This window comes from Alexandromys fortis, unplaced genomic scaffold, assembly GCF_014885135.2.
Source record: "Alexandromys fortis isolate MF-2015 unplaced genomic scaffold, M_Fortis_MF-2015_v1.1 scaffold_214, whole genome shotgun sequence".
In the NCBI taxonomy this organism is placed as follows: domain Eukaryota; kingdom Metazoa; phylum Chordata; class Mammalia; order Rodentia; family Cricetidae; genus Alexandromys; species Alexandromys fortis.
Window position 1 is genome coordinate 1,377,457 of NW_026068100.1, and position 27,002 is coordinate 1,404,458.

The following is a 27,002-nucleotide window of genomic DNA, read 5'->3' on the forward strand; positions in this document are numbered from 1 at the left end:
CTGTTTAGAGAAATCAATATACAAACTTTTGAAAATAGTAATATAACACTCAAAATTATAGTATAAGGGCAAGCATAGATATATGTCATTCATGAAAACTGAAACCATAATTTTGTACCTAAAAATATTGCAAAGAAAGTGAAAAAAACCTAAGGAATGACAGATAATATCTGTAAAATAATATGTTTGGTTAAGAGAGCATAATATATACGATATATATGTGTGTGTGTGTGTGTGTGTGTGTATATATATATATATATATATATATATATATAATGCCCCCATAAGTTCCAGCTATAAGGCATTTTCTTAATTAGTAATTTATGTGGAAACCCCTTGTGAGTGGTACCAAACACAGGCTGGTGGTCCTAGGTTCCACAGGAATATATATATTACTGTGAGGAGACACCATGACCAAGGCAAGCTAAGGAGGAAAGGATTTGACTTACAATTTCCACATCACTGTTCATCACTAGAGAAAGAACTCAGTAGGAGCTGATGCTGAGGCCATGAAGGAGTGCTACTCACTGTCCTGCTCATCATAGCTTGATCAGTCTGCTTTCCTGTGGAACCTAGGACCACCAGCCTGTGTTTGGTACCACTCACAAGGGGCTTCCACATAAATTACTAATTAAGAAAATGCCTTATAGCTGGAACTTATGGGGGCATTTTCTCAATTGAGGTGCCTTCATTTTCAATGAATCTAACTTGTGGCAAGTTGACATAAAACTATTCACACACAACTTCAAATGGCCCAATTTAAACATGGGCAGGTATCTGAATAGACATTTAGAGTAGGAAATAGACAAATAGACTAGGAAAGTCTACAAATGCTCATTAAGATGGTAAGAGGTGTTTGACATTTTCAGCCTTTTGAGAAATGCAAATAAACTCAAAATAAGTCACTTCTATCCACAAGGATGACAATAATAAAAGAGACAAGAGGCCAGGTACATAGGTCAGTGGGTAACAGCACTTGGCCTTCAAACCCTAGTTTGAATCCTCAGCACCTACCTAAAAAAACAAGTATGGTTGTTTATTTCTGAAACTCCAGTATTGAGAGAGGAGACCCGTGGGTCCTCAGAGTTCACCAGCCAACTGTTGTAGCCAAAATAGTGAGCTTCCAGTTCAGCCAGAGACCCTGTCTCAAAGCAATATGGCTGGGAGCAATAGAGGAAGACACCCAGTGTCCTGTTTTAGACTTGATATCTACTCATGTGTAAACAGCCCACATATATGCATAAACACATGCACATGCATGAGCATACACATGCACACACACTTACCTGTATTGTAGGACAAGTGGCGGGCTGTGCCCCACCACCCAGCTAACTTAGCCCCCAAAATAACAACACAGAAATTATATTAATTAAATTATTGCCTGGCCTATTATATCTAGCCTCTTCTTGGCTAATTCTTATATCTTGATTCAACACATTTCTAATAATCTGTGTAGAACTATGAGGTCGTGGCTTACCAGGAAAGATTCAGCATGTCTGACCTGGCAGGAGGCTCCATTTTGGCTCTCTCCCTTCTTCCTTTCTCCCAGCATTCAGTTCTCCTTTCCCCTCCTACCTAAGTTTCTGCCCTATCAAAAGGCCAAGGCAGTTTTCTTTATTCAACCAATGAAAGCAACACAAATATCAAAGGACCTCTTATACCATTTCCCCCTTTTCTGTTTAAACAAAAAAGAAAGGCTTTAACTTTAGCATAGTAAAAGTAAAATTACATATAACAAAACAGTTATCAGGCAAGAATTACAGTTACAATATTTATATCTATTTTATCTTTTATCATAACAATGGAAAACTATAACTATGACTATCCATTCTTCAACTCCATCAAAGACTCCAGAAGGATATAGTATTACCTAAGTAAACAAGAAGTAAGCAACTTCCAAAACTCTAGAAATGACAGAGACATCTCTCTTCCTGGACAGTCACCCAAAGTTATTCTGTACCGTTGGGGTATCCATCTTCAGGCTACAGGCCCATAGTATCCAGCAGACATTTTCATGAAGCAGGAAAATTCAAAGACAGTTTAGTTACTTTCTTTTGTATTCTGCAGAATGTCATGCAGACTCTTTCATGAATCAGGAACCCCAAAGGATCATCTCACCTTTAGGCAAGTTCAGCAGTCCTCTCTCTGAGGGTTCTCTGTGTACAGTTTATGCAACAGTCCAGGCAAGAGCAGTTTCTTGCCCAAATGACTATCAAACTCCATAAGGAACCCATCTTCCTCAGGAAGTAGCTTGGTGCTGCCAGGAGTAGATATGTCTCATTGTCATTAAAAGCCCTAGGTTATTAAAACATTTTAAATGCCATATTCTATAGTCTTTGAAAGATATAAGAATGCCTATCCATCTGAAATATATCTATGCACATCTAGAAAATCTAATTAACATGACTACAAGCTTGACTATTATTGATGATTATCCATTAACAACCTATATATCCTAATTATACATTACATTTTTAAATAAATTACACAATCACAATACCTTAGTCAAGATCAGAAATACATATAATATAATTGACCTTAAATTTATATCAACAAAGCAAAATTCATACCAATGTAAATTATTCATTTCTATATCATATCTCCCTTTAAATGTAAAAAAAAATTATAAACAATATTTGGGAATATGGGCACAGTTTTTTCTCTCCAAACTGCTTCGTGCTCTATGGGGGCACTATTAATTAGGTCTTTCATGGTATATCCTGTTTGCTAGGTTCATCTCAGTCGGCAGTTGGGCAAAGTAAGTTTTTGAGAGTATTTTCAGCAACCTTTCAGGAGGGCATGGTCTATCATACCATATTGGTCTAGAAGCAATCCACAGAGTCTCATCTTCTGTAAAAACAAAAGAAGAACCTCTTTTCCAAAGCATCATATCCTTAGACCCAAATTTTGAAGACAAGATACCTTTATATGTTCTGCTTTATCTTAGCAGTCCACACAATGACATGTGCCTCTGTACTTAGCTCCTTTACAGTCAAAAAACTCAAAGAAAATACAATAATACACATAATCCAGATTCTCTGTGAATTTTCCATTTTTAAGTGGCTCATTTTTCTTTATTTCTTTTAATCTATACCTATCTGCACCCTGTCTCTTTAAAGACTTTACTTTATACCTTTTTAATACTCTTTTTTCTTCTCTCTCACAAGCGTACATATGTCTATCTAACACTATGACCCATTTAGAGGTCTTTTATGTCTGAATCTGTCCTATTGCATTGTCTTTAATTCTCTACTGTCTTGAAGAGCTTTTAAAATGCTAAGCTCTTAGGAATCTAAGCTGCCACAATCCCAGGTCAAATACAGGTACTGTCTGCCTGCCCCACCCAGTCCAATATGGCAGAGCCACTTGTGCCTCTGAGCCATGTGCAATGCACTGCTAGCATGGAGGAGCTGCTCTGGGTGTTGGCTCCACCTCTCTCTAGTTTCAAAATGGTGAACGTACCATTTCTGCTAGCTCTAGGGCCACCAGGTAGGAGCCACAGTTAGCACTTTAACTCTGAGACTGAGCGTGAGGTAAATCTGCTATTCAGAGCACTGTGCAGCCTGGAAACATCTCTGTGTACAGCGGCGGGTATCCACCATGCTCTCCTGCCTGCCTAAATCTGTCCAGGCAGGAAGAGCTGAGCCACAGGCATACTCTCAGATACTTTGTTCCTGTCCCTAAGTGGACACACAAACATCCAGGCCCACAGATGCCATTTAAATGTTTAATAGCTGGCATTTGTACCAGTGGCGCAGCCCAAGAAGCCACGTTTTAAAATGGCGCAGCTTTTTTCCTGCTGCTATTGCTGAGTCAGAAAATTTTCTCTGCGGCACCCCACTAGCACACAGCAAAAAGCTGTGTTAAACTCTATATTTGTGTCTAGAATTCCTTTTAAAGCCCTCTCAGGTTTTACGTGGAGTTTGTTACAATGTTGAAGTGCCAATCTGTAGTAAGGAGAAGCGGGCTGCGTCCCACCACCTGACTGGCTTATGCCTGGGCCAGCAGGCTGCTTGTCCTTCTAGCCACCCGGCTAGCTTATGCCCGAAATAATCACATGGAAATATGCATTAATTAAATCACTACATGTTCTGTAACATGAGGTTTGCTTGCCGGGGTTTCTGTCCTGCCTGATACCCCAGAGCCAGCAAGCCCCAAAGAAAATCACACAGAGGTCGCCATAAGATTATAAACTGATTGGCCCATTATTATTGGCTTCTTATTAGCTCTTGTAACTTATATTAACCCATTATCCTTATCTATGTTAGCCACATGGCTCAGTACCTTTTTTAACGATCACATCCTGCTTCTTTGGTGATCTGGGCAGAACTGTGGGGAATGGGCTTCCATCTTCCTAGAATGCTCCTGTTCTCATCGCCCCCTCTACTTCCTGTCTGGTTGACCCACCTATACTTCCTGCCTGGCCAATCAGCGTTTATTCAAAATATGATTGACAGAATACAGACAATTCTCCCACACCACTTTCCCCTCTTTTTTTTTTAACAAAGGAAAATATCCATAGTTCATGTTTTGGAAATGTGGGCATAGTATTCCAGGCTACTTCCAGCTGGTCAGCTGGTTGGGGCACTATAATCTTATGGGGACCTAAAGAAAATTTAGAATTATGATCAAGTCCTGACTGGAGTTTCCTGTGAGTCTTGATCATCTCAGACAGCAGTCTTAAACCTGTTCTGGAAGAAGAACTCAGACATCTGGGCCATCTATTCATACCAGAGATTTCTCAGGTGGTCTTCCTTGATCAGACCAGAATTTTTCTTAACTCATAATGAATCCATTGCCTCTCATTTCCTGTAGAAACAAAAGCAAAATCTCTTCTCCAAAGTAACATATCTTTTGACTTCAATTTCGAAGTCAAGGTATTTTTAAAATATATATCTTGGATTAATTCTGCAGCATTATAAGCAATTATCTTTTAGAAGCTGTTGCTCCTTCCTCAGCATTCAAATAATTCACAGAAAGCATAATAGCATACAGTATCAAGATTCTCTGTATATTTTCCATCTTTATGCAGCTTTATTTTAACCTGTATTTCTTTTATTTTTATTTTTAGTTTTTGAGACAGGGTTTCTGTGTATCTTTGTCCTGGAACTTACTCTGTAGACCAGGCTGTCCTTGAGCTCACAGAAATCCACTTGCCTCTGCCTTCCCAGTGCTGGGATTAAAGGTGTGTGCTACAACACCTTGAACACACAGAGGTCAATTTACCTCTGCCCCTTGAAGTAACAGAGGTCAAGCTCTACCTCCCATGAGTTGGGATTAAAGGTGTGTACCACCACACCCAACTACTCTCTTTCTTTTTACTTTTAAAACTTTAATCTTTAGCCTGCATATATTTTTAACACACTGTAAACCATTTAGAGGTTTTCTTCGACTTTGAATCTTTTTTTTTTACTGCATATCTCTTTTTTTTCTAACTACATTTAATTTGCTAAGGAGTATGGAGAGGATTAAATCCATGGCTTTGATGTCTAGATCCAGCCCATTTCTTAGGTTTCTGAGATTTCAGCCTCATGGCTGAGGTACTGGCTGTAGCCACGTTTTATGCCACAACTCTATGGTGTTTCAAGGTCCCTGCCAGCAAGCAAGCTGCAGCATTCTGCTCACAGACCACATTCAAATGCTCTGTAGTCAGACCGCCTGCCTGAAAGAGTTAGAGTTTGCCCTGGCAGGACAGCCCAGAAAGCTGGCATTTTAAAGTGGCACAGCTTTTTTTCCTGGTATGGCTGAAAACTGAAAAGCATGTGGTCAGCTTTTCATCAACACCATTTAAGTGTTTCATGGCAGGACCTCTTAAAGAGCTGCACACATGCACACACATGCAATACACACATACACACACACAGTACAAGCTAAGATGCTGAGAAATTGGGCCCCATTTTGAAACGATGTGACTTCTTTGGCAAATGTCAGTTCCAAGTGTGATGTTATCACGTGACATGGCAGCTTCACTCTATGGCATATGAGAAACAGAACTGGAAACACTTCCACACAAATGTGACTACACAAATGTCATAGCAGCATTCCTCTTAGCACCCACATGCCCACTAGCTGATGAATAGGCTTCATGATTTCTCCAGTAGAGCACCATATGACAATAGAAAGAATGAGTTGGGGAGTAGGTGCTATGACACAGATGTACCTGGAAATGCTATGCTACATGGAAGAATTCAGTCACTAAAGGTCACTAATTGATTAATTCCATTTACATGAAAGATCCAGTAGGCAAAATTATACCGACAAAACGTAGACCAGTAGTCGACAGAGACTGGGAAGAGGGAGAAATGGAGAGAAACAGCTCAACGATGAGGGATTGCTTTGGGGCTCATGCAAATATTCTGTAATTAGGCAGTGGTTATTAATGCACAACTCTATGAATACACTGAAACTCCCTGAACTTGACGTGACCAATTTTAATGCCATATGACTTATATCTCCAGAAGCTCCCTCCAAACAAGTCACACATTATCCACTCTGAAAATAACAATCTCTGATACATTTTGCTTATTCATAGCCCTTAATACCAAACTAATTTAAATTTGCTATATGTGTGTCCCTTGAGTGTGCAGGCGCCATTGTATAGAGTGGTGTCTTCCTTCTCTAGCATTCTTTGTTTTTCTTTACTCACTAGGTTTTCCTCGTTTGTCTTCTCTGGGTATGTTCACCATAAAAGTGTATGCCACACATTTATTACTGGAATCTGAGGGTCAAGAATAGTGACTGAGACAGACTAGGAACTTAGCAAGCAGGTGTTCAGTGACACGTGAATATGGATTTTGTGGGGCGGGCAGCTTTTAAACACTCCACTTAATTCTTCTTAAAACATCTCCACGAAGAAGCTGGAATGCAGAGAAATGCAGCTCAGCGTTGGCTTGGCTGAGCAAATGGCTGCTTCAGAGTGAGAAGCCAGGTGGTTTTACTTACCTTGTGTCTTATGGGGTAAAACTAGGGAACCACATTGTACTTAATCCCCCACATCAAACCTTCTTTGCCTGACACTGTGCTGCATAGGATGTTAGAGTTATCAGCAGCTGGTATTCTAAGATGGGATTGATTTGTGGATTAACTGCCAGACTTTTATGTGGACTTCCAGAATTTGAATGTAGTAAGATTGACAGCCCATTTTATTCATTTATTCACCTTTCTTAATTAAGGGACTAATTCACCAGACCAAAACATTACACAAAAAACAGTCAGAATAGAGTGAGGAGATTAAAACACAATCATCTATGGAAGGAAGATCCAGTAGAAACATAAGAATGGGTAAAGTCAGGGCAGAGTGAATGATTACCACAATCCATCTCTCAAGTGTCTGCTTAGGACCTGAAACGCAACCCATGTTCTGTCACCAATGGCTGGATCCTATAACACAGTAAAATCAGAACAAAGGAGAGATTTCCCTGTGGGGAAGCAGCTCTCCATATTTTGCACAGAACAGACCTGTGTGCTCAGGGGTTCTGAGTGTAAAGTTTGCATGGGAGGACTCAGACTTGCCCCATTACATGTTTGGTGTCTACAGGAAGGAAAGGAAAAGGGACACACATAGAACAAGTTTCACAGCTAGAGGATGGGGCCAGTCCCTGAAAAACTCAGACCCATGCCTTGTGATAAGTCAGTAAAGGCCACTATTCTAAGTCTCACAGCAGTTGACATCCCAGAGTGAAATCAGCAAGGCAGGGACATTTTTGAGGCCGGTGATATGCAGAATTAACTGGTTTGTTTCCTTTGGCATACTGACTTTTCATGTCCACTAAGTTGCTGCTGAACCTCAGGCATTTGACTAGTGCTAGAAGTTCATTGTGTAACTGGAGAACAATTATGTTTGCTTTAACGCAATCATGTGCCCTGTGGTTTCCTGAACTTCTGTTGAGATGTCAATATTTGTGACCTGTCCTAAACATTCTCAGTAGAGATTAGCTTGCTTTCAGTCATGTATTGGAAGGCCATCCAGGGAAATTATAGGTGTTCACCTCCCATTGTAATGCTGTAGCCTCTCCTTAGAGAGGCTCTACTGGTGAGGCCGGAGACCATTGCACGGACACTCGTGTCTGCTCTGTTCCTTGGTGTTGGTAAAAATCAGTGGGTTACCCCTCCCCCAGTTTGAGTTTCAGTTTCTTCAAAAACAGAAGGATCTAGCATTGGTGTTATTGATCCATCTAATGGACAGGCAAGATACCTAAAGGTAGTGCAGGTCTATATAGTCCCAGCCACTCTGGACTGGAGCCTAAAACTTAAAAGTAAGTCTGTGTAACACAACAAGACCCCATCTCAAGACAAAACCAAAGGCTTGGGAGATGATCAGGTTTTTAAAGAAGTCTATTAATGGTTGCAAGAAAAGTAAACTTGGAAATTCCATCTTCCTTTGAAATTATACCCACCCACCCCTTTAGACAACACTGTGTATCTTTATGTTGTGAACCATCCTCACATGGATTCTACTGTGGAAATATTTAAATTCGAAGAACAACAGCGTTCTCTCATCCACCTGAAGACTATAACACACGAACTTCTCAAGAGGTAAGGCATTAAAGCCTTGCGTGCTGTATTTCTATTTACTTTCCACTGACTGGGGGCATTGTTTGTTTTTTGGCTCAGTGGGCATTCATTAACTTTTATCTTGCAGTAGTTTTTCCTCCAGAGTTTTCTAGAGCTTCCCATGGTGAGAGTTCACTAGAAATTGCTGTGTTCACTATTGAATGCCTCTCTATTTTCCAACTTTTTGAAAGCTTTTTAATCCTATAAAGATGCTCGATTAGATTCCCAGCTCTAATTTCAACGTCTTTGCCACAGCAACTCAATACTATGTTCTCCCTAAACACCTACTACCTCTCTCAGTTTTCTGTGTAGGTGGCATTCTCAGAGCCTTACCCACAAGGTGTTAGAAACAACCTCCACACGGCTTAGTTCTTTGTAGCCAGTTTTAAAAGAAAAATTTGATAAAAAAAAAATCAAACAAACCAACCTGTGGGCACTAATAAAAATAACCTTTATTAAATGTTGATTGTATACCAAGTGTTATGTCAAAATACTTAAACTGAATTTTCACATAGCATTTAGTAACAAACAAGAGTAAGATGAGTCTTGTGGAAGCGGTGGGCCAGGTGGGGTCTCTAAGTCTGTTTGTGCCTGGCATAATCATCATGTCAGCCTGGGTCCCTCAGGGCTCCATGCTGGATTTTCAATTTGCAATGATCAACATTCTTACTGAATTTAGAAAATTCTGTTGTAATAGGAGCAGCAGGGCTGCGTCCCCAGCACCCCGGCCGCCTGCTAGCTTATGCCCCGAAATAATTACACAGACACTGTATTCTTTTAATCACTGCTTGGCCCATTAACTCTAGCTCTTACTGGCTAATTCTGATATCCCGATCAACCCATCTCTAATAATCTGTGTAGCATCAGTCTTACTGGGAAAGATTCAGCATGTCTGACCTGGCAGCTTGCTTCATCACGTGCATCTGCCCGGGAGAGGGGAGCATGGCCTCTTAGCTCACTTCCTCTTCCTCCCAGCATTCTGTTCTGTTTACTCCACCCACCTATTTTCTAACCAATCAGGGCTAAGGCAGTTTCTTTATTTGACCAATGACCTCACAGGATTTCTGGGGAAGAAAACATTACTTACGTTGTGCTCCAGTCTCACAGTAAAGTGAGCTTTTCTCGTTGAGCAGGTTTACCTTATTGGTGGGTTATGAGGAGCATATGACCTCACAGGAGGAGTACTAGGAAACGCCCCTGTAGAAAGACGTTCTGAGGGTTTCAGTCCTAGAACACTTAAGTCAGAGATCAGTCTGAAGTAAAGAATGGAAAATGTTATTAGTTGAATTATGTCCTGAAAAACTATAAAATATTTCCCGTCATCCAAATTTCATATGTCTAAAATTTTACATAAAAATATGTGTTTAAATTCCTACCACATATACCTCAGAATGTGACCTTACTTAAAAAAAATATCTGCAGAGGTAATTACAAACAAAGTCTTACTATAGTACATATGATATATTGTTAGTCAGTTAGAAGGCAGATGGATACAGAAGACTGGCGTACAATGATAGATACCATACTGACACTGGAGTGAGAGATCTCCAACTCAGTGAATGCTGCCTCAGTCTGGAAAAGTCAGAAAACAGGTCTTCCCACAGCAACTTGGGTCCTAGGAGAACCACAATAGTATGCCCTCAGAAAGATTGCTTGTTTCTATTAAAATGATATCTTATGGTTCCCCAAGTCTTTCATTAAGAAGCCTGGGGAGATGGCTCAGGCAGTTAAAAAGCTTATCTTAGAAGCATGAGGACTGGAATTTGATTCTCAAAACTCATGTAAAAAATGGCTACACATGGTAACATGTGCTTATAATCCTGGTGTTACAGAAGCAGAGATAGGTAGATGCCTAGGGCTTACTGGTCTACCAGCCCAGTCTATTTGGGGGAGTTCCAGGGCAACAAGAAACTTCAATAATCAACAAACATATATATATATATATATGTATATATATATATATATATATCAAAAAGTCATATGACAGTGCTTAACTTTAATAATCAAACCTCATTCTAAAGGAAAACAAAGATATTATATCTGTCACAGAAAATCATCATTAACATCTACAAGTCTAGAGTTTGTTAGTATTCATATTCATTTTTTACTTAAAATCATAAATATCCAAAGTAAAACATGTTGAAGTAAAGTCAGAATGTTTGATGGGATTAGTTAAGTCATCTTAATTCAAGTCTGTCATTTAAAACTGGTAAACATGGTAATCTAGGTATATGTTAGTGTCTTTGTCAATAATCAAGATATTCAAGTATCTTATGAGTTTCTCTCTGTTTTTCTTTGCAGTGTGAATGACATTGTGGTGGTTGGGCCAGAGCAGTTTTATGCTACAAGAGACCACTACTTTACCAGCTACTTCTTGATACTTCTGGAGATGTTCATGGACTTTCAGTGGACTTACATTCTTTTCTACAGCCCACAAGAGGTCAAAGTAGTGGCCCAAGGATTCAGTTCTGCCAATGGAATCACAATCTCACTAGATCAAAAGTATGTGCTTTCAGAATAGGTCTGCCCTTTGTCCTGGTCACTTTGAAGAGCTCCTTGCCTCAAGAGCTCCCTTAAGTTCAAGCAGTCGGTGTGTGAGTGGAGGGTTCAGGTGTGCTCAGAGTTCACAGGAAATATGTGACCCTAAAAACCATTTGTTTTCTTCAATTTCAAGTCCCCTCCAGGAAAAAAAAGAAACTTTTGTTCAAAATTCTTGCACAATTAAATGCACTTTTTCCAATTTTTTCCAAAAACAGGATGAATATGCAATATCTTTGCCCCTTATAAGTGCAGAAAGAAGGCATTTAACCACATCTATAAGACCATATTAACTAAAAAGCTATATTACAGAGAGAAACCTGCCTTAAACATGTGATGGTGCAGTTGGCAGGCTTATGATAATCCCATGACTGCTTCTAAGAAACATGAAAATGTTGTGGGATAATTTTCTTTGTACACTATGAGGATATGTATTTGCCAAGGCACCTTCTGATTGGTTTACTAGAGAGCTGAATGGCCAATAGCTCACAGAAGAAGATAGGTGGGATTTCCTGGGCAAGAGAGGAAGAGGAAGGAGGAGGAATCTAGCCCTGGATTTCACCAGCCCACTAATGAACTAGTACCACACTGAAGAGCGGCAGTGGAGTCATGTGGCAGAATGTAGGTTAAAAAATGTGGGTTCATATAAGTTATAAGAGCTAGTTAGAAACTACCCTAAGCTGAAGGCCAAGCTGCCATAATTAATAATAAGTCCCCATGGAGTTATTTGGAAACTAGTGAATCAAAGACAGTCTGACAAGAATGCTTGCTATATGAAATTTGAGATGAGAACATTCCAGGCAAAGAATTAAGACTTAAAAGTCTTTAAAACCACAGATATACTATGGATAACAAAATTTAGATTTGAGATCATAAGTGGGGATGATCTTTGTATAAAATGCCTTTGGACTGGATGTAGTGGTGCATGTCTTTAATGTCAGACCTTGGGAGGCAGAAGCAGGAAAAAAATCTGTGATTTTGAGGTCAGCCTGGTCTACATAGTGAGTTCCAGGACACCCAAAGCTACATAGTAGAAACCTTTCTCAAAAAGCAAAAATAAATAAATAATAAAACAAAAACAAACCAACAGCAACAACAAAAGAAAATGCCTCTGTACATTTTCCCTGTTTGGAAAACACAGTCCACTTGAGCTCCAGGGCCACACCATTGTTCTTTCGAGCTCTAAGTGTGCAAGTATAGGCTCTTTAGCCTTGGAAAGATGTTCCTACCTCATTCAATTGAAAAAAAAAATAGAGATTGACCCTATATGTTATCTACAATATTACTTTTTACTTCATGGTTACATTTCACACTAAAAGCCTATAGAACATTTTAATAACATTGAAAGTACCACTCTGTTATCTACTTTTATAGCACTGTAGAAAAACATCACTGTAGTACCTCAAACCAATGTGAATTTGTATATTTGTTCTCCAAAAAGGAGACAATGTCATATTTTGTTACTACTTGCTTAAACATTAAGTGTTACGTGCTTTACAGGTATGTCTATGTAGCTGATGTAATGGCTAAGAATATTCATGTATTGAAAAAACATGATAATTGGAATTTAACTCAAGAGAAGGTAAGAGTTCCCCAGCTAACCCATACAGCAAGGCCCCACATATAAGTCTCGTACTTGATCCAGGGATGTTTTTAAGGACCCATGACCATTTATACTTTTAGAGTGCAATCACAACGCCCCCTAAAAATACCAGTGTCCAGTACCAGGAAGAACTGGTAGGAGGGAGGGAAGGGGATGGCAGAGAACATTGAGACAATGTCCTTACTGCTTTCTCTTTGTTGAAGGTAATTCAATTGGGAACATTGGTGGATAACTTAACTGTTGACCCTGCCACAGGAGACATTTTGGCAGGATGCCATCCTAACCCCTCAAAGATATTGGTTTACAACCCTGAGGATCCTCCAGGGTCAGAAGTAAGTACTGATTCTGGAACTCATAGGCATCTCTGCAAGAGTGAAAATTTGCTGAGGTGATGTTGAGGGCATTTATGTGGGTCACATTTACATTCTAAAACTGAACAAACATTATATAATATATATACATATATATGTATGTATATATATATTAGAGATACTGGAAGTTTAAAGAGATGGAGTCCCTAAATTTTTTTAAACCACAAGGGACTGATGTAGTATCTTTGCCAGACAGCAGGCCCTTGTTGCTGGAGGCCACTTGTTCGTTCCAGCCACCCAGACTCCCGAAATAATCACAAAGAAATCTGTATTAATTGCAATATTGTTTGGCTTATTAGCTATATTTCTGACTAACTCTTATACCTTAAATTAATCCATTTCTATTAATTTGTGTATTGCATGTGGCTGTGGCTTATGGGCAAGGTTTTGGTGCGTTTGTCTTCTGCCGGTGGCTACATGGTTTCTCACTGCCTTTGATGTCTTTCTCCCAGAATTCAGTTTAGTCCCCCCCCCACCCCTTACCCCACCTCTAACCCCACCCCACCCCTTCTGCCTAGCTCTGTTCTGCCCCACCATAGGCTCAAAGAAGCTTCTTTATTAACTAATGGTATACAGAGGGGAATCCCACATCAGGTCCTAACTTGGCAAGTGCTTTGCTATTGAGAGTAACAAGGAAAGATGAACTTGATAGGCTATATTGACATAGATGGCCCTACTGTGTTTCCCATAGAAGGCAAGCTCTGAGAAGCTGCTATAGAGGGGCAGAGAAAGAGGCATGCCTAGAACCATCTCTGTTCATACCCTTGAGCATGCAGCCTGCACCAAGACATGCCTAGAACTATCTCTGTTCATACCACTGAGCACACAGCCTGCACCTAGACATGCCTGGAACCATCTCTGTTCATACCCCTGAGCACACAGCCTGCACCAAGGCTTCAAATGACTTGAGTCTCTGAAGTAGATAAACTTTTGTTCTCAAGTTCTAATAGATATGACAGTGTTCAAAAGTGTTTCCTTTTAAAAGATTTTTTTTAATTTTAAAAATATATCTTCTAAAGTAAAAACAATGAATTATCTACAGCATTTAAACCAATTGCATAACTCTGCATTTTCTATGACAATGAGTTGAAGAATAATAATAAATTTTAAAACTTTGTTGAATTTAACCACTACAAATTCTTTCACACATTCTTGAAAGAACTTATTTTTGACACTTACATTTTGCCAGATATTGTTCTAATGTTTGGGCTATCTCAGAAATTAAAATATATAAGGCTGGTAAGATGGTATAAAGCCCTTGCCATGGAAGACCAATGACCTAAATTCAATCCTTGGTTCTACCATGAGAGGAGAGAACCAAATCATAAAAGATATCTTTTGACCTCTACAAGTGTTGTGGCATGTATGCCTGTACTTATATGTCCATCTGCTCAACATACATGCTTACAAAAAACTAACAAAAACAATAAAATAAAACTTAAACAATCATAAAAAATCCATACCAAGACCCCAATCTTAGAGCAGAGAAGGACAAATAATACTAAGTGAACGTGTAAGTTCATGAACATATAAGTTCATTTATAAAAGGAACATATAAGTTGCATAGATGGTAAGTTGTGCAGGAAGAAACAACACAGTTAGAAAGAGGATGAAGATTGCTAAAAGGCATGGGCATGTCTTGGCTTGAAGACAGAAAGAGACTCGAAGCTGTGGCCTGAAGAAAGGTGTGACTGGTTTGTGAAGTTGCAAAACTGAAATTCAAATTTTCTTAGCTTCTTCATTGACACAGGAGGGGTTATTTCTATCAAAGAATATGATTCCTTTTAAATTATTTTTATTGGAAATTAACACATCAGTCGTGAAATCTTTAAGAGAGCATCACGAAATATTTTAAAGCAATCATGTTATTGAGATCCTATGGGTGTAGTTTCCCAGCCATGTCCAGAAGACCTTACAAATAAGAGCCATGTGATGACAACAGCCATTGGCATGTCAGTGCGGATGGGGAAAAGGGCACAGAGTTCTACCTCTGAATGAAGAGCTGCAGCCAATCAGTGGCTGCTGAGAGAAGGAGAATCAGGTTTTTCCAGGTGTGAACCTTCTGATAGGTTATCCAGTCCCAAGTGGTCAGCACTAAACACATGTACATCCACAGTACAAAGGCTCAGCAGAGTGCGTGTGCCTTTAACAGTAACAACTGAAGAAGAGGTCATGGATATCAGAGGGATGTGAGAGGAGTTGGGCTGGGAAGAGTGGGAGCAGAAATGAAGTAAATACAGTATTCGTGGAGGAAATTCTCAGAAAATTCACTAAGAAGTTTCAACAAAGTAGACCAACTTTTGCTCTGTGATTACAAAGTGAAAATAGGTGTGAATACAAGCTTCCAATCACTCACTTGCTATCTACCCAGCAGCCTTTTTATATCACGGATGCCTATTATATGGAGAGATCTAAATCATGGCATATGTTTATGTAGTTTCATTATTAATTTTTTCACATCTACACGTATATAAAATAAAACACACCAACTTCGAAAGCGATAGCTTTTCCCTTTACACCTTTTGTTTTTATAAGATTTAAAACAACCCAATTACATGCCTGAAGAAATTGTAGGTTCTATCTTGCAGTGATTGAAATAAGAGATACAATGTTCATCGAGAGCATAAAAGTCATGCAGTTGACTCCTGCCTTCCCATGACATGGAAGCTCTCAATGGACAGAACTATTTATTCCTTGGACTTTGAGATTTAGTTAGTCAGCATATTCTGACTTAATCCTAGGTTCTTTTATAATAAACTATAATTAATATATATACACATATATATGCATTTAATTATTTTACGTATATATACATACATTTAATCTCAGAAGTACAAACTAGCCTAAAAGAAGAAGAATTGTTATCCCAGCTTGGAAGTCAGCTACCCTTTTTCAGATATACACCCTGCTGCCTTCCTTGATACAGACAGAGCTTCCCTACATGTACCTGGCCCAAGCCTCTGCTCTAAGTGTGTCCTAGTTAGGGTCACTACCGCTGTGATGAAACACCACAACCAAAGCAACTTGGGGAGGAAAGGGGTTTTTGACTTGCATTTCCACATCACTGTTCATCATTGAAGGAAGTCAGGATAGGAACTCCAACAGGGCAGGATCCTGAAGGCAGAAGCTGATGTTGAGGCCATGGGGAGAGGGTGCTTGCTCAACATGCCTGCTCAGCCTGTTTTCTTATCGATCCCAAGACCTCTTGCCTGGGGATGGCACCACTCACAATGGACTGGGACCTCCCCACCAGTCAGTAATTAAGGCAATGCCCTATAGTATGATATTATGAAGGCCTTGTCTCAGTGGAGGTTCCCTCCTTTCAGATAATTCTAGCTTGCATCAAGTTGACATAAAACTAGCCAGCCCAAAGGGAAGGCAAACATTACTGTGAGATAATCGAAAACTTGTTAAAGATCTGTTTCTCAGGTCCCCATTTTCAAGTTTGAACACCTGTTCATGCTAAATCAGCCTTACCTCTCCACAGTTGCTGACCCTTACACTTAGTTGCCTTGTGCTTTCTGTATGAGATCCAAGCTCCATTATTTTCATGTAGCAAACTCGAAACCAAGTTGTTAGAGCTTGGAATGAAAGTAAAAATGAAAGGAAACAATGAAAACAACCTGAAGCTTCATTCTATTGCAAGAGATCAATAAGGGGAACCTTTGCTCCATGGCTAGTTGTTTTCCTTTGATTCCTGTCTTTGCCATCCGCCACCCCCACCCTGTCCAGTGAACTTCAGCCAGGCTTATTGGAAACCTGAGAGCTTATGTTTGCTGATTAGCAAAGCTGGATGTGCTAAGCCTGGGGACCAATAACAGCCCTAGGCAGCGTCAGCTCCAAACTCCTGCAGCTGCTTCACAGATATGGGGTCCTTCTTCAGTGAAGACTGCCACCATTTTGACTAGCAGGTTTGCTAGCCGATGGGTGCATCTTAGTCATCTTCTCCCGGGATTCTGTCCTCATACTATAGGCTCAGTCAAAGGCACATTCGCAGGCAGAGAATTACTGCCAACTCAGGAGTTAGACAAGTGTTTATGGGACCCAAGTTTCTTCTTCAGAGATGCCAAATTATCAAGCTGCTGAAGGTCTCTATAGGAATTTGACTAATGTTGACAGCTAGTCCATCATCTTGCAGATGTTGTTAGGACATTAGTACCTTTGTAGAAGAAAACTTAATTCACATATACTTCCAAGTTTTACCTTACTGGTTTCTGAAAGTATTCATTTGTCCCAGAATTCTCAGGAAGGGAAATCTCTCTAGATGGCTTTTCTTGGATACTAACGAGTGACCTTCTCTTGACAGGTACTACGCATCCAGGATGCTTTGTCAGACAAGCCCAGGGTGAGCACACTCTATGCCAACAATGGCTCTGTGCTTCAGGGGAGCTCTGTGGCGTCTGTGTACCATGGGAGAATGCTCATAGGCACTGTGTTTCACAAAGCTCTGTACTGTGAACTCTAGATCCTCTTCAAAAGTCTTCATACTTTTCATATTTAGCCAAAGTAAAATTACAGGTGTATGCTAAATTATTTGCAATTACCAGAAAAATGTGTATGGCTTTTCTTATGGAGAAAATAAAAGGAGTACAGAAACTTACACCTGCGAAATCAAGAGTCAAGTTAATGTTGAGCAAACCAGAAATCCATATACTCTACTTTGATGAATTTCCCCAATGATCTATTTACGGTGGATTTACAGGCTGTGACCACTAAAGTCTCCTATTCACTTAGGCTTGTATTGCTTGGTGACTGTTTCGCAAAATTTTCTCCCACAACTGTGATATTCTGAGTCACTGCAGTCCAGACTAGTGAAAAGAGCTAATGTTTAACTATTTACCATTCTTATTCTCATTGCTCTCTTGTGTGGGACACTATCTTCCAATCAAGTATCTTTACCTATATTCTCATCTTGAGACCCCAAAAGCCTGCCTTGGACTTGGTTTTGCCCCAAAATATCACCATACAGGGAAGTCTATTTTGAAATAGACAAGAAAAAGCAAGCCTCATAGTGTTGATATAGACGAGCCTCATCAGCTAGCTTAGTGCAAGCTGTGCTGATGTGTTTGAGTAAGACTTTATTTATACTGATACTTCTATTGTGAGTGTAACTAATATTCTTGACTCTGAATATAAGAAGGGCCTTGAGACAGCCATCTTCAGCTTTCTCTACTAGTAAACTCAATAAACATCTAATAAGCATGCCAGCTGACTGGCACCAGTAAGTCTAAAATGAATAAAATTATTATGGCTAAAGGGCATGTTGTAAGGACAAATCTAAACTTAATTTGATGGGAATAAATACAGACATTACTTTCTTGGTTAAAAAAAAAGACTACAAAAAGGTGAACATCCAGACAAGGTCAGAGTAAATGTAAACTAGCCCCACATTGACTCTGAGAAGCCCAAAGGCAAAGTTGGCTTGGCACTGAGAAAAAGAGAAGGAAGAGATCAGATAGGGTGAGAAATGAGGATCACATGCCTCTACCATTCAAGTTGAAGCTTAAATTCTAACTGAGTGGTCAGAACAGATCTCAAGTCCTGAGAAGTTGAGCATAGAATGATAGTTACCAAACACCAAGAGAGTAGGGGGTTTCTGGTGATGGAGACGGATGCTAATCATTGGGTACAAAGTTATAATTAGAGTGAAAGAATTTAAGGGTTCTATTACCCAAAGGGATACTAAAATAACAAAAATGTCCTCAATATTTCAAAAATCTAGGAGAAAGGATATCGAATGTTTTCACAACCTAGTAGAATGGCAAATGTTTAAGGAGACAGATCTACTTACATTGACTTAAATATTATACAAAGTATAATGCTTCAAAATGACACCCAGTAAATCATATATATGTACATTCTAAATTTTTATATAGCAATACATGTATCAAGTCATGTGCTCACTTATGCCGTGTTAGTGAACTATTACTCACCTGCAGAAACAAATACAGGTCCTCTTGTGACTTTATACTATGTGTTAAGAAAATCCTACAAATATTTTCCCAAGGAAAAGCAATAGGCATTCATGAAAACTGAAGAGAAGGGAGACACATAAATAAGAACAGAACAGTGGAAACAAATTCAGCATAAATAGGCCCACAAAGACCTTGTATTTACTAGAATGATGACATACAGAATTGACAACTGTACTTAAAATGTAATAGAAATAAAAGACACTCTTAAACTCAAAGTACAGTAAGAGAACTGACCTAATGGACCGAATACACACTTGGACTAGATAAAATAAAACTGAAAATATTTAACTCTTAACGATAATGAACAGCAAAATCTAAGAGCGTAACAGTTTGAAAATTGTTCAACTATGCGTTCACAAAGACTCTTGCAGTAATGAAGCATACATTTTTCACTATCTGCTTTGGAAGCATCTGAAAGGTCTTTCTTTACTGGATAGTCTGGTAAGAATGACTTCTAAGATATTGATGACTCCAGGCCAGTATGTCATACTTGTCCATCAGTGAACCCCCCTAAAGGCAAATAATTTGTTACCTGCTGAGGTTATGCAGGCTACAAGAAAATACAAGGTCAAAAGATGTTCAGATAACAGAATGGATGATTGAATGAATTGTGTGTTTAGTTTCTGGAGAATAATCTAGACTAGCTTTCTAGTTTTCCAGATTGTATTTTTAGGAAATATCTGGTTGTATCAGGTATTTAGAGCAAAAGGCCAAATGGGAAAGGAAGTGGGTGAGGAAAAGGGGGGGGCTAATGGATGAATTTAACTAGAGATGGATGATCCAGAGTTGGACGGTGAAATGCAACATTAGTGATAAGCTTCACAGCGAAATGCAGAGAGAGACAGCTAAAGAGATAGGGTAGCTAAAGTAAGCTGAGAACACTTGTGACAAATTGGAATCAGAAGAAAAGGATGAAAAATAAATTTGAAAAAAATACTTAAAGTAATAATATTACAAATTAGAAATACACACCATATCTTGATAAAACTGCAGAATATCAAATCCAAAGACTTAAAGAGACTCAGTAGTGAAAAAAGCTGATTGTCGTTAATCAAAATAAACTTAAAAGGGGAAATATTGCCATGGACTAAAAGGAATCCCAGAAGATACAATGACTTTATAGCTTTTTGTTTTGTTTTTGAAGAGATTCACCTTTTAGTTTTATTTCTGTGTCTATGGATGCCAAGTATGTGTGGAGGTTTCAGAGTCCAGGTAGCAAATCCCTTGGAGATGGAGTTACACGTAACTGTGGGCAGACCAGTGTGAGTGCTGAGAACAGAACTTGGTTACATGCTTAACCACTGAGCCCTTTCTCCAGCTCTGACAGAAACTCGGGATGGTCACCCTGCTCAGTGGTGAAGAGCACTGGCTGAGGACACGGATTCCAATCCCAGCACCCACATGGCAGCTCACAACTGTCTGTAGTTCCAGGGGATCCAACACTCTTGCACAGACATGTGGGCAGGCAAAACATCATTGCATATAAAATAAAATAACTAAATCATTAAAAAAGTTTTAAAAAGCTAAAAAAAAAGTAAATGGTCACCGTGTTTGTAATAAAATCTTGAAATAAAGGGAGACTCACAGAACTACAAGAATGAAAATATATAAACTCTAATAATAGAGCACTAATTTTAATTGTATTTACTAGGTATCAGTTCAAAAAATTTTCAAATATGTAAGTGGAATAAAATATAAGTAAGCCTTATCCAGTAAAATTAATATAATACAAACTTGTGCCAAACAATTGAGGGCACATACTTTTTCCTCACTCACAAAGAACATATATAAATATTGATTCTACCCTGGGCAGGCAATAAAGACAACAATGTCTGCTGATTGATGACAAATCAACAGTTTGGTTCAATTTTCTAAAAATCATACAAAATTTCCTTATTTGGAAATTAAGTAACATTTGCAAATAACACATGAGCCAAAGAAGTTTTAGAAAAGAAAATGAATGTAAATTATTGGAAAATGTGATTTGAGCTGGGCCTGCTGGCATATGCCTGCCATCCTTTCATGGAGGCCCCATCAGTCCCAACTTCCCGTGTGCATATCCGGGCTTAGTCCCCTGCCCCACCAAAGATGGGTGACCTATGTAACTAATAGAATGTTCCAGAAATGCTGTACAGAGACTGCAGAATACATCACAGAAAACCTTGGCCATTCTTGCTTGCTTATGAGAACTACACATCCCCAAAATTTGAAGCTGTGTTCTAGATTAAATTGTTAACGATAGCTTGTACAACTAGAGAGGCAGAAAATCAACATATAATGAAAAAATGTAAAGGCAGCTATAGAAAAATTCAACAGTAGCTATATGTTTGTTCCTTAAGAAGAAAGAAAATATCTAAAACAAAAGATAATACACACTTGATGAGATAAACAAGAAAAAAATTCTCAAATGTGTAACTTCAAAACTGAAAAATAAATTGTGCAGATGACATGGACACATAGAGAGACAGAAAAATTGATAAAATATTTTATACCAATGAGCTTGAAAATCTTTTTTTCATTTTTTATTATTTTTTTGCTTTATAAATAATACCATTCAAAATTTCCACCTCCCCCCTTTCTCCCATTTCCCTCCCACTCCCTTCTCCCTCTCCAGACCTAAGAGCAGTTAGGGTTCGCTGGCCTGTGGGAAGTCCAAGATCCCCCCCCCCCATCCAGGTCTAGAAAGGTGAGCATCCAAACAGACTAGGATCCTAGGATCCCAAAAAGCCAGTACATGCAGTAGGATCATTGGCTTCTCAGACAGCCCCCATTGTCAGCCACATTCAGAGAATCCAGTTTGATCACATGCTCATTCAGTCCCAGTCCAGCTGGCCTTCGTGAGCTTCCATTAAATCAGTCCCACCGTCTCCATGGGTAGACGAACCCCTCAGGGTCCTGACTTCCTTGCTCATCTTTTCCCTTTTTCTGCTCTTCAACTGGACCTTGGGAGCTCAGTCCAGAGCTCTGATGTGGGTCTCTGTCTCTATTTCCATCTGTTGCCGGATGAAGGTTCTATGGTGATATACAAGATATCCATCAGTGTGGCTATGGGACAAGGCCAGTTCAGGCACCCTCTCCTCTCCGCCCAAGGACCTAGCTAGGGACTATCCCTTGGACACCTGGGATACCACTCTAGAGCCAAGTCTCTTGCCAACCCTAAAATGGCTCCCTTAATTAAGATATCTTCTTCCCTGCTCCTATATCTGCCCTTCCTCCATCTCAACCATCCCACTCCCCCAAGCGCTCCCCAATCCCCCTTCTCTCTCCCCCTCTCCCCTTTCCTTCACCCCACGCCCTCGCCCATGCTTTCAACTTAAGGTGAACCCAAAGAGAAACATATATAGATCCTCCTGGAAATTGGAAGCAGACAAGATCGCCGGGCAAAATTTGGGAGCTTGAAACTCTTATAAGTGAAAATAACTAAAAAACACAACTTTATTCACTACTGTTGAATCTGAAACAAATAGAATAAGAATTCAGTCTCTCTCTCTCTCTCTCTCTCTCTCTCTCTCTCTCTCTCTCTCTCTCTCTCTCTCTCTCTCCCTCTCCCTCTTTTGGATTTTCGAGACAGGGTTTCTCTGTAGCTTTGGAGCCTGTCCTGGAACTAGCTCTTGTAGACCAGGCTGGCCTTGAACTTAACAGAGATCCACCTGCTTCTGCCTCCCAAGTGCTGGGATTAAAGGCGTGCGCCACCACAGTTTGGCATGTATTTCTCTTTTTAGGCATCATGAGGGGACTGCATCTGTTTAAGAAATTAGGTCTCCTCTGCCATGAGGGTCCCACAAGTTGAAGCTGAGTCAGGTTGTCATGTTTGGAGGCATGCACTTGTACTTGCCAAGCTGCCATTCAGACTCCCAGATGCTTTTCTTGGTTACCAGGGACCATACTTGTTAGTCTCCACAGGAAAGAGAAGCCACACTGAAAAGGGCTACTGAGGGAAAGTCTTAAGATATTTTTATTTTATTTTGAGGTAAGGTCCCAAAATGGGAAGAGAAAACATATAAAGGAACAATATAATCCAGGACCAGAGATGGTATCTGTCACTTCTGCTCCCCTCCCGGTGCTAAAACCTAATTACATGGCCATCCCTACTGACAGCACAGAGAGACAGGAAGTGTCATACAACTAGAGAGAAATGTGCTCACGGAGAAGTACGGAATAAATTTTAGGGATTAATTCATCTGCATCTCACACATTCAGTTCTCCCTGCTCACCAAAGCTCTAGCTAATGCCTATCTGAAGATAGCTCAAAGTTCAAAACCACTCTATGATGTTCTGATATGCATGTTGGTTCCAGATGTGACTGCAGGTACAAGGTTAGAAAACAGAAATCTTGTCTCCAACATATCCAATTGCAATAGTTGAATGTGACCTCTAAAGCTACAACAGTCTGATTAACAAAATGAAAAAAATGAATATATTCAACAATTTACAGTACCTAGCAACAAGCCTATCCCATCATAGAGAAACTGAAATGTTTCCCCATTCTAGCCATGAAGTGTTCTCCAAGGTTCTCTGCAATTCCAAAACTCCAGATATTTTCAGGTCCATTGTGCTTCAAAGCAGAATCTGAAGAGGATCTGGGAAGACTGGATTTAATAGCCTGCTTCCTTGAGGCGTCAGTGTGAGAGTCAAGCATGTCTAGGCTCGCCTCCCCTGGAGTTGCTTCTGAAATACAAGCACCTCAGAAACAGGACAAGATCTAGTCTGTTTATTTCCAGCTAGTGTCTGTGCCAACAATGGCACCCAGATTTCATTTCAGAGCTATGTGCTGACTTTAGTTGTTGCTTTCATGATCCATTTCCTATTTCCTTGTTTAAGTTATATCTCCTTTAAGGCTGTCTGAATAAAGCCTGTGCAGAAGAGAGAAGTTTGCTTTTTTTCCATTGTTTTTATTGAGCTATATATTTTTTCTGCTCCCCCCCTTCCTCTTCCTTTCCCTTCTATCCTCTCCCATGATCCCCATGCTCCCAATTTACTCAGGAGATCTTGTCTTTTTCAACTTCCCATGTAGATTAGATCCTCTTTGTTGTCTAGGTTCTCTGGGATTGTGAATTGTAGGCTGGTTTTCTTTGCTTTAGGTCCCAAAGTCACTTATAAGTGACTACGTATGATATTTGTCTTTCTGGGTCTGGGTTACCTCACTTCCATATGATGTTTTCTAGATCCATCCATTTGCCAACAAATTTCAAGATGTCATTATTTTTTTCTGCTGTGCGGTATTCCATTGTGTGAATGTACCATATTTTCCTATCCATTCTTCAATAAAGAAGCATTTAGGTTATTTCCAGGTTCTGGCTACAACAAATAATATTGCTATAAACATAGTTGAACACATGTCCTTGTGGTATGATTGAGCATCCTGGTGTATACCCAGAAGAGGTATTGCTGGATCTTGAGGTAGGTTGTTGCCTAATTTTCTGAGAAATTTCCATACTGAAATCCAAAGTGGCTAAACCAGTTTGCACTCCCACCAGCAATGCAGGAGTGCTCCCTTTACCCCACAATTTCTGCAGTATAAGTTGTCATCAGTGTTTTTGAACTTGGCCATTCTTACAGGTGTAAGATGTAATCTCAGTGTCGTTTTGATTTTCATTCCTCTGATGGCTAAGGATGTTGAGCATTTCTTCAATGTCTTTTAGCCATTTGAGATTCATCTGTTGAGAGTTCTCTGTACCCCATTTTTTAATGGATTATTTCTTCTTTTGATGACCAATTTCTTTTTTTTTATTGAGAATAAGAAAAAAAAGTTTCCGCCTCCTCCCAGCCTCCCATTTCCCTCCCCCTCCCCCACTCTTCTCCCCCTCCCCCCTCTCTTCTCCCCCTCCCTCACTCCTCTCCCCCTCCCTCTCCTATCCAAAGAGCAGTCATGGTTCCCTGTCCTGTGGAAAGTCCAAGGTCCTCCCCCCTCCCTCCATGTCTAGGAAGGTTAACATCCAAACTGGCTAGGCTCCCACCAAGCCAGAACATGAAGTAGGATCAAAACCCCTTGCCATTGACCTTGGCTTCTCATCAGTCCTCATTGTTCGCCATGATCAGAGAGTCCGGTTTTATCCCATGCTGTTCCAGTCACAGTCCAGCTGGCTTTGGTGAGCTCCCAATAGATCAGCCCCACTGTCTCAGTGGGTGGGTGCACCCCCCGTGGTCCTGACATCCTTGCTCGTGTTCTCCCTCCATCTGCTTCTCATTGGGACCTTGGGAGCTCAGTCCAGTGCTCCAGTGTGGGTCTCTGTCTCTATCTCCATCCATCACCAGATGAAGGTTCTATGGTGATATGAAAGATATTCGTCAGTAATGCTATAGGATAGGGTCAGTTCAGGTTCCCTATCCTCAGCTTCCCAAGGGACTAACTGGGGACATCGCCTTGGGCTCCTGGGAGCCACTCTAGGTTCAAGTCTCTTGCCAACACTAAGGTGGCTCTTTTAACTAAGATATGTGCTTCCCTGCTCCCCTATCCAACCTTCCTTTATCCCAATCTTCCTGTTTCCCCAAGTTCCCCCAATCCTCCCCTTCTTACTTTTCTCTCCCTGTCCCCCCTTATCCCCAACCCACCCCACCCCCAAGATCCCAATTTTGTCCCCGGCAATTTTATCTACTTCCCTTAGCCAAGAGGATAACTATATGTTTTTTCTTGGGTTCACCTTCTTCTTTAGCTTCGTTAGGTTCACCAGGTATACACTCCGTGACCTTTAATTATGGCTAGAAGCCAATTATGAGTGAATACATCCCATGTTCATCTTTTTCTTGAGTTCTTTGTGTATGTTAGACAACAGCCCTCTGGCCAATGTGGGGTCAGTGAAGATCTTTTCCCATTCTATAGGCTGCCATTTTGACTTGTTGACTTTGGCTTTACAGAAGCTTTTCAGTTTCAGGATGTCCCATTTAGTAATTGTTTCTCTCAGTGTCTGTGCTACTTATAGTTAGGAAGTGCCCTCCTGTGCCAATGCATTCAAGTGTACTTCCCACTTTCTCTCCTATGAGATTCAGTGTGGCTGGCTTTATGTTGAGGTCTTTGATCCATCTGGTCCTGAGTGCGTGGCAATAGATAGCAATCTATATTTTCATTCATATGCATATTAATATCCAGTTATGCCAGCACCATTTGTTGAATATATTTTCTGTTTTGCATTTTATAAGTTTTGCTTCTTTTTCAAAAATCAGGTGTTTGTAGCTGTGTGGATTGATATCTAGGTCTTCAATTTGGTTCTATTGGTCGTCCTGTCTGTTTTTATGCTAATACCAGGTTGTTTTCAGTACTGTAGCTCTGTAGTAGAGTTTAAAGTCAGGCATTATGATGCCTCCAAAAGTTCCTTTATTGTACAGGATTATTTTGGCTTTTCTGGGATTTTTTTGTTTGTTTGTTTGTTTGTTTTGCTTTTCTGTGTGAAGTCCATGCTGGGTCTCAGGTTTTCCTAACTGGAAAGCAGTGGGAAGGGTCTAGACTTATTACTATTACAATATTATTTCTTGCTATTGAGACACTGAATCCAATTTCTATTTTAGATATTTTCTCTAGTTTTTTAGCTTCTGTCTTATTTGACAGCATTGAGGACTGAACCCGGGGCCTTGTTCATCTTGTTCATAGCAGATACTCTATGTCTGAGCTTCAGCTACAACCAGCTTTCTCCCCTGTAGTCACCAGATCTTACCTGAGTCCATAGCTTTCGCGTAGTCCTCTGACAGAAACATCAGGCAATAACCAGGCTGACAAACACTCTGATGGTTCTCTGTAGATGTGACCAGCCTCTAACATCCCTGCAGGCCACAGTCGTACTGGCTATGTTGTAACGACAAAACAAGGATCCCCAGTTTTGCAACTGTGAGACACTTCAGTTCCTCCAACTCTCCTTTGAACTTGTGTTTAAAGTTTTGTAGAATCCCACTTCTGGGTTCAAATTCCTATATGTTTCAGCTCACCTAAAGTGATTGAAACTGAGACCTCCTTAAATATAGAGACTTAAC

At 40.0% G+C, this 27,002-nt stretch overlaps 1 protein-coding gene across 2 annotated transcripts in view; it reads left to right on the forward strand.

Annotated features, from left to right (window-relative positions):
* The window catches only part of Pon3 (paraoxonase 3), a 32,834-nt gene extending 15,169 nt beyond the window's left edge, over nucleotides 1–17,665 (forward strand). For both annotated transcript variants that reach the window (XM_050123848.1, XM_050123849.1), the window contains exons 5-9: nucleotides 8,409–8,535; nucleotides 10,855–11,055; nucleotides 12,592–12,673; nucleotides 12,898–13,026; nucleotides 17,372–17,665. In XM_050123848.1, the coding sequence (XP_049979805.1) occupies nucleotides 8,409–8,535; nucleotides 10,855–11,055; nucleotides 12,592–12,673; nucleotides 12,898–13,026; nucleotides 17,372–17,530 (698 nt within the window). In that variant the 3' untranslated portion in view covers nucleotides 17,531–17,665. The remainder of the gene's footprint in view (nucleotides 1–8,408; nucleotides 8,536–10,854; nucleotides 11,056–12,591; nucleotides 12,674–12,897; nucleotides 13,027–17,371) is intronic.
* The last annotated feature ends 9,337 nt before the right edge of the window (nucleotides 17,666–27,002 follow it).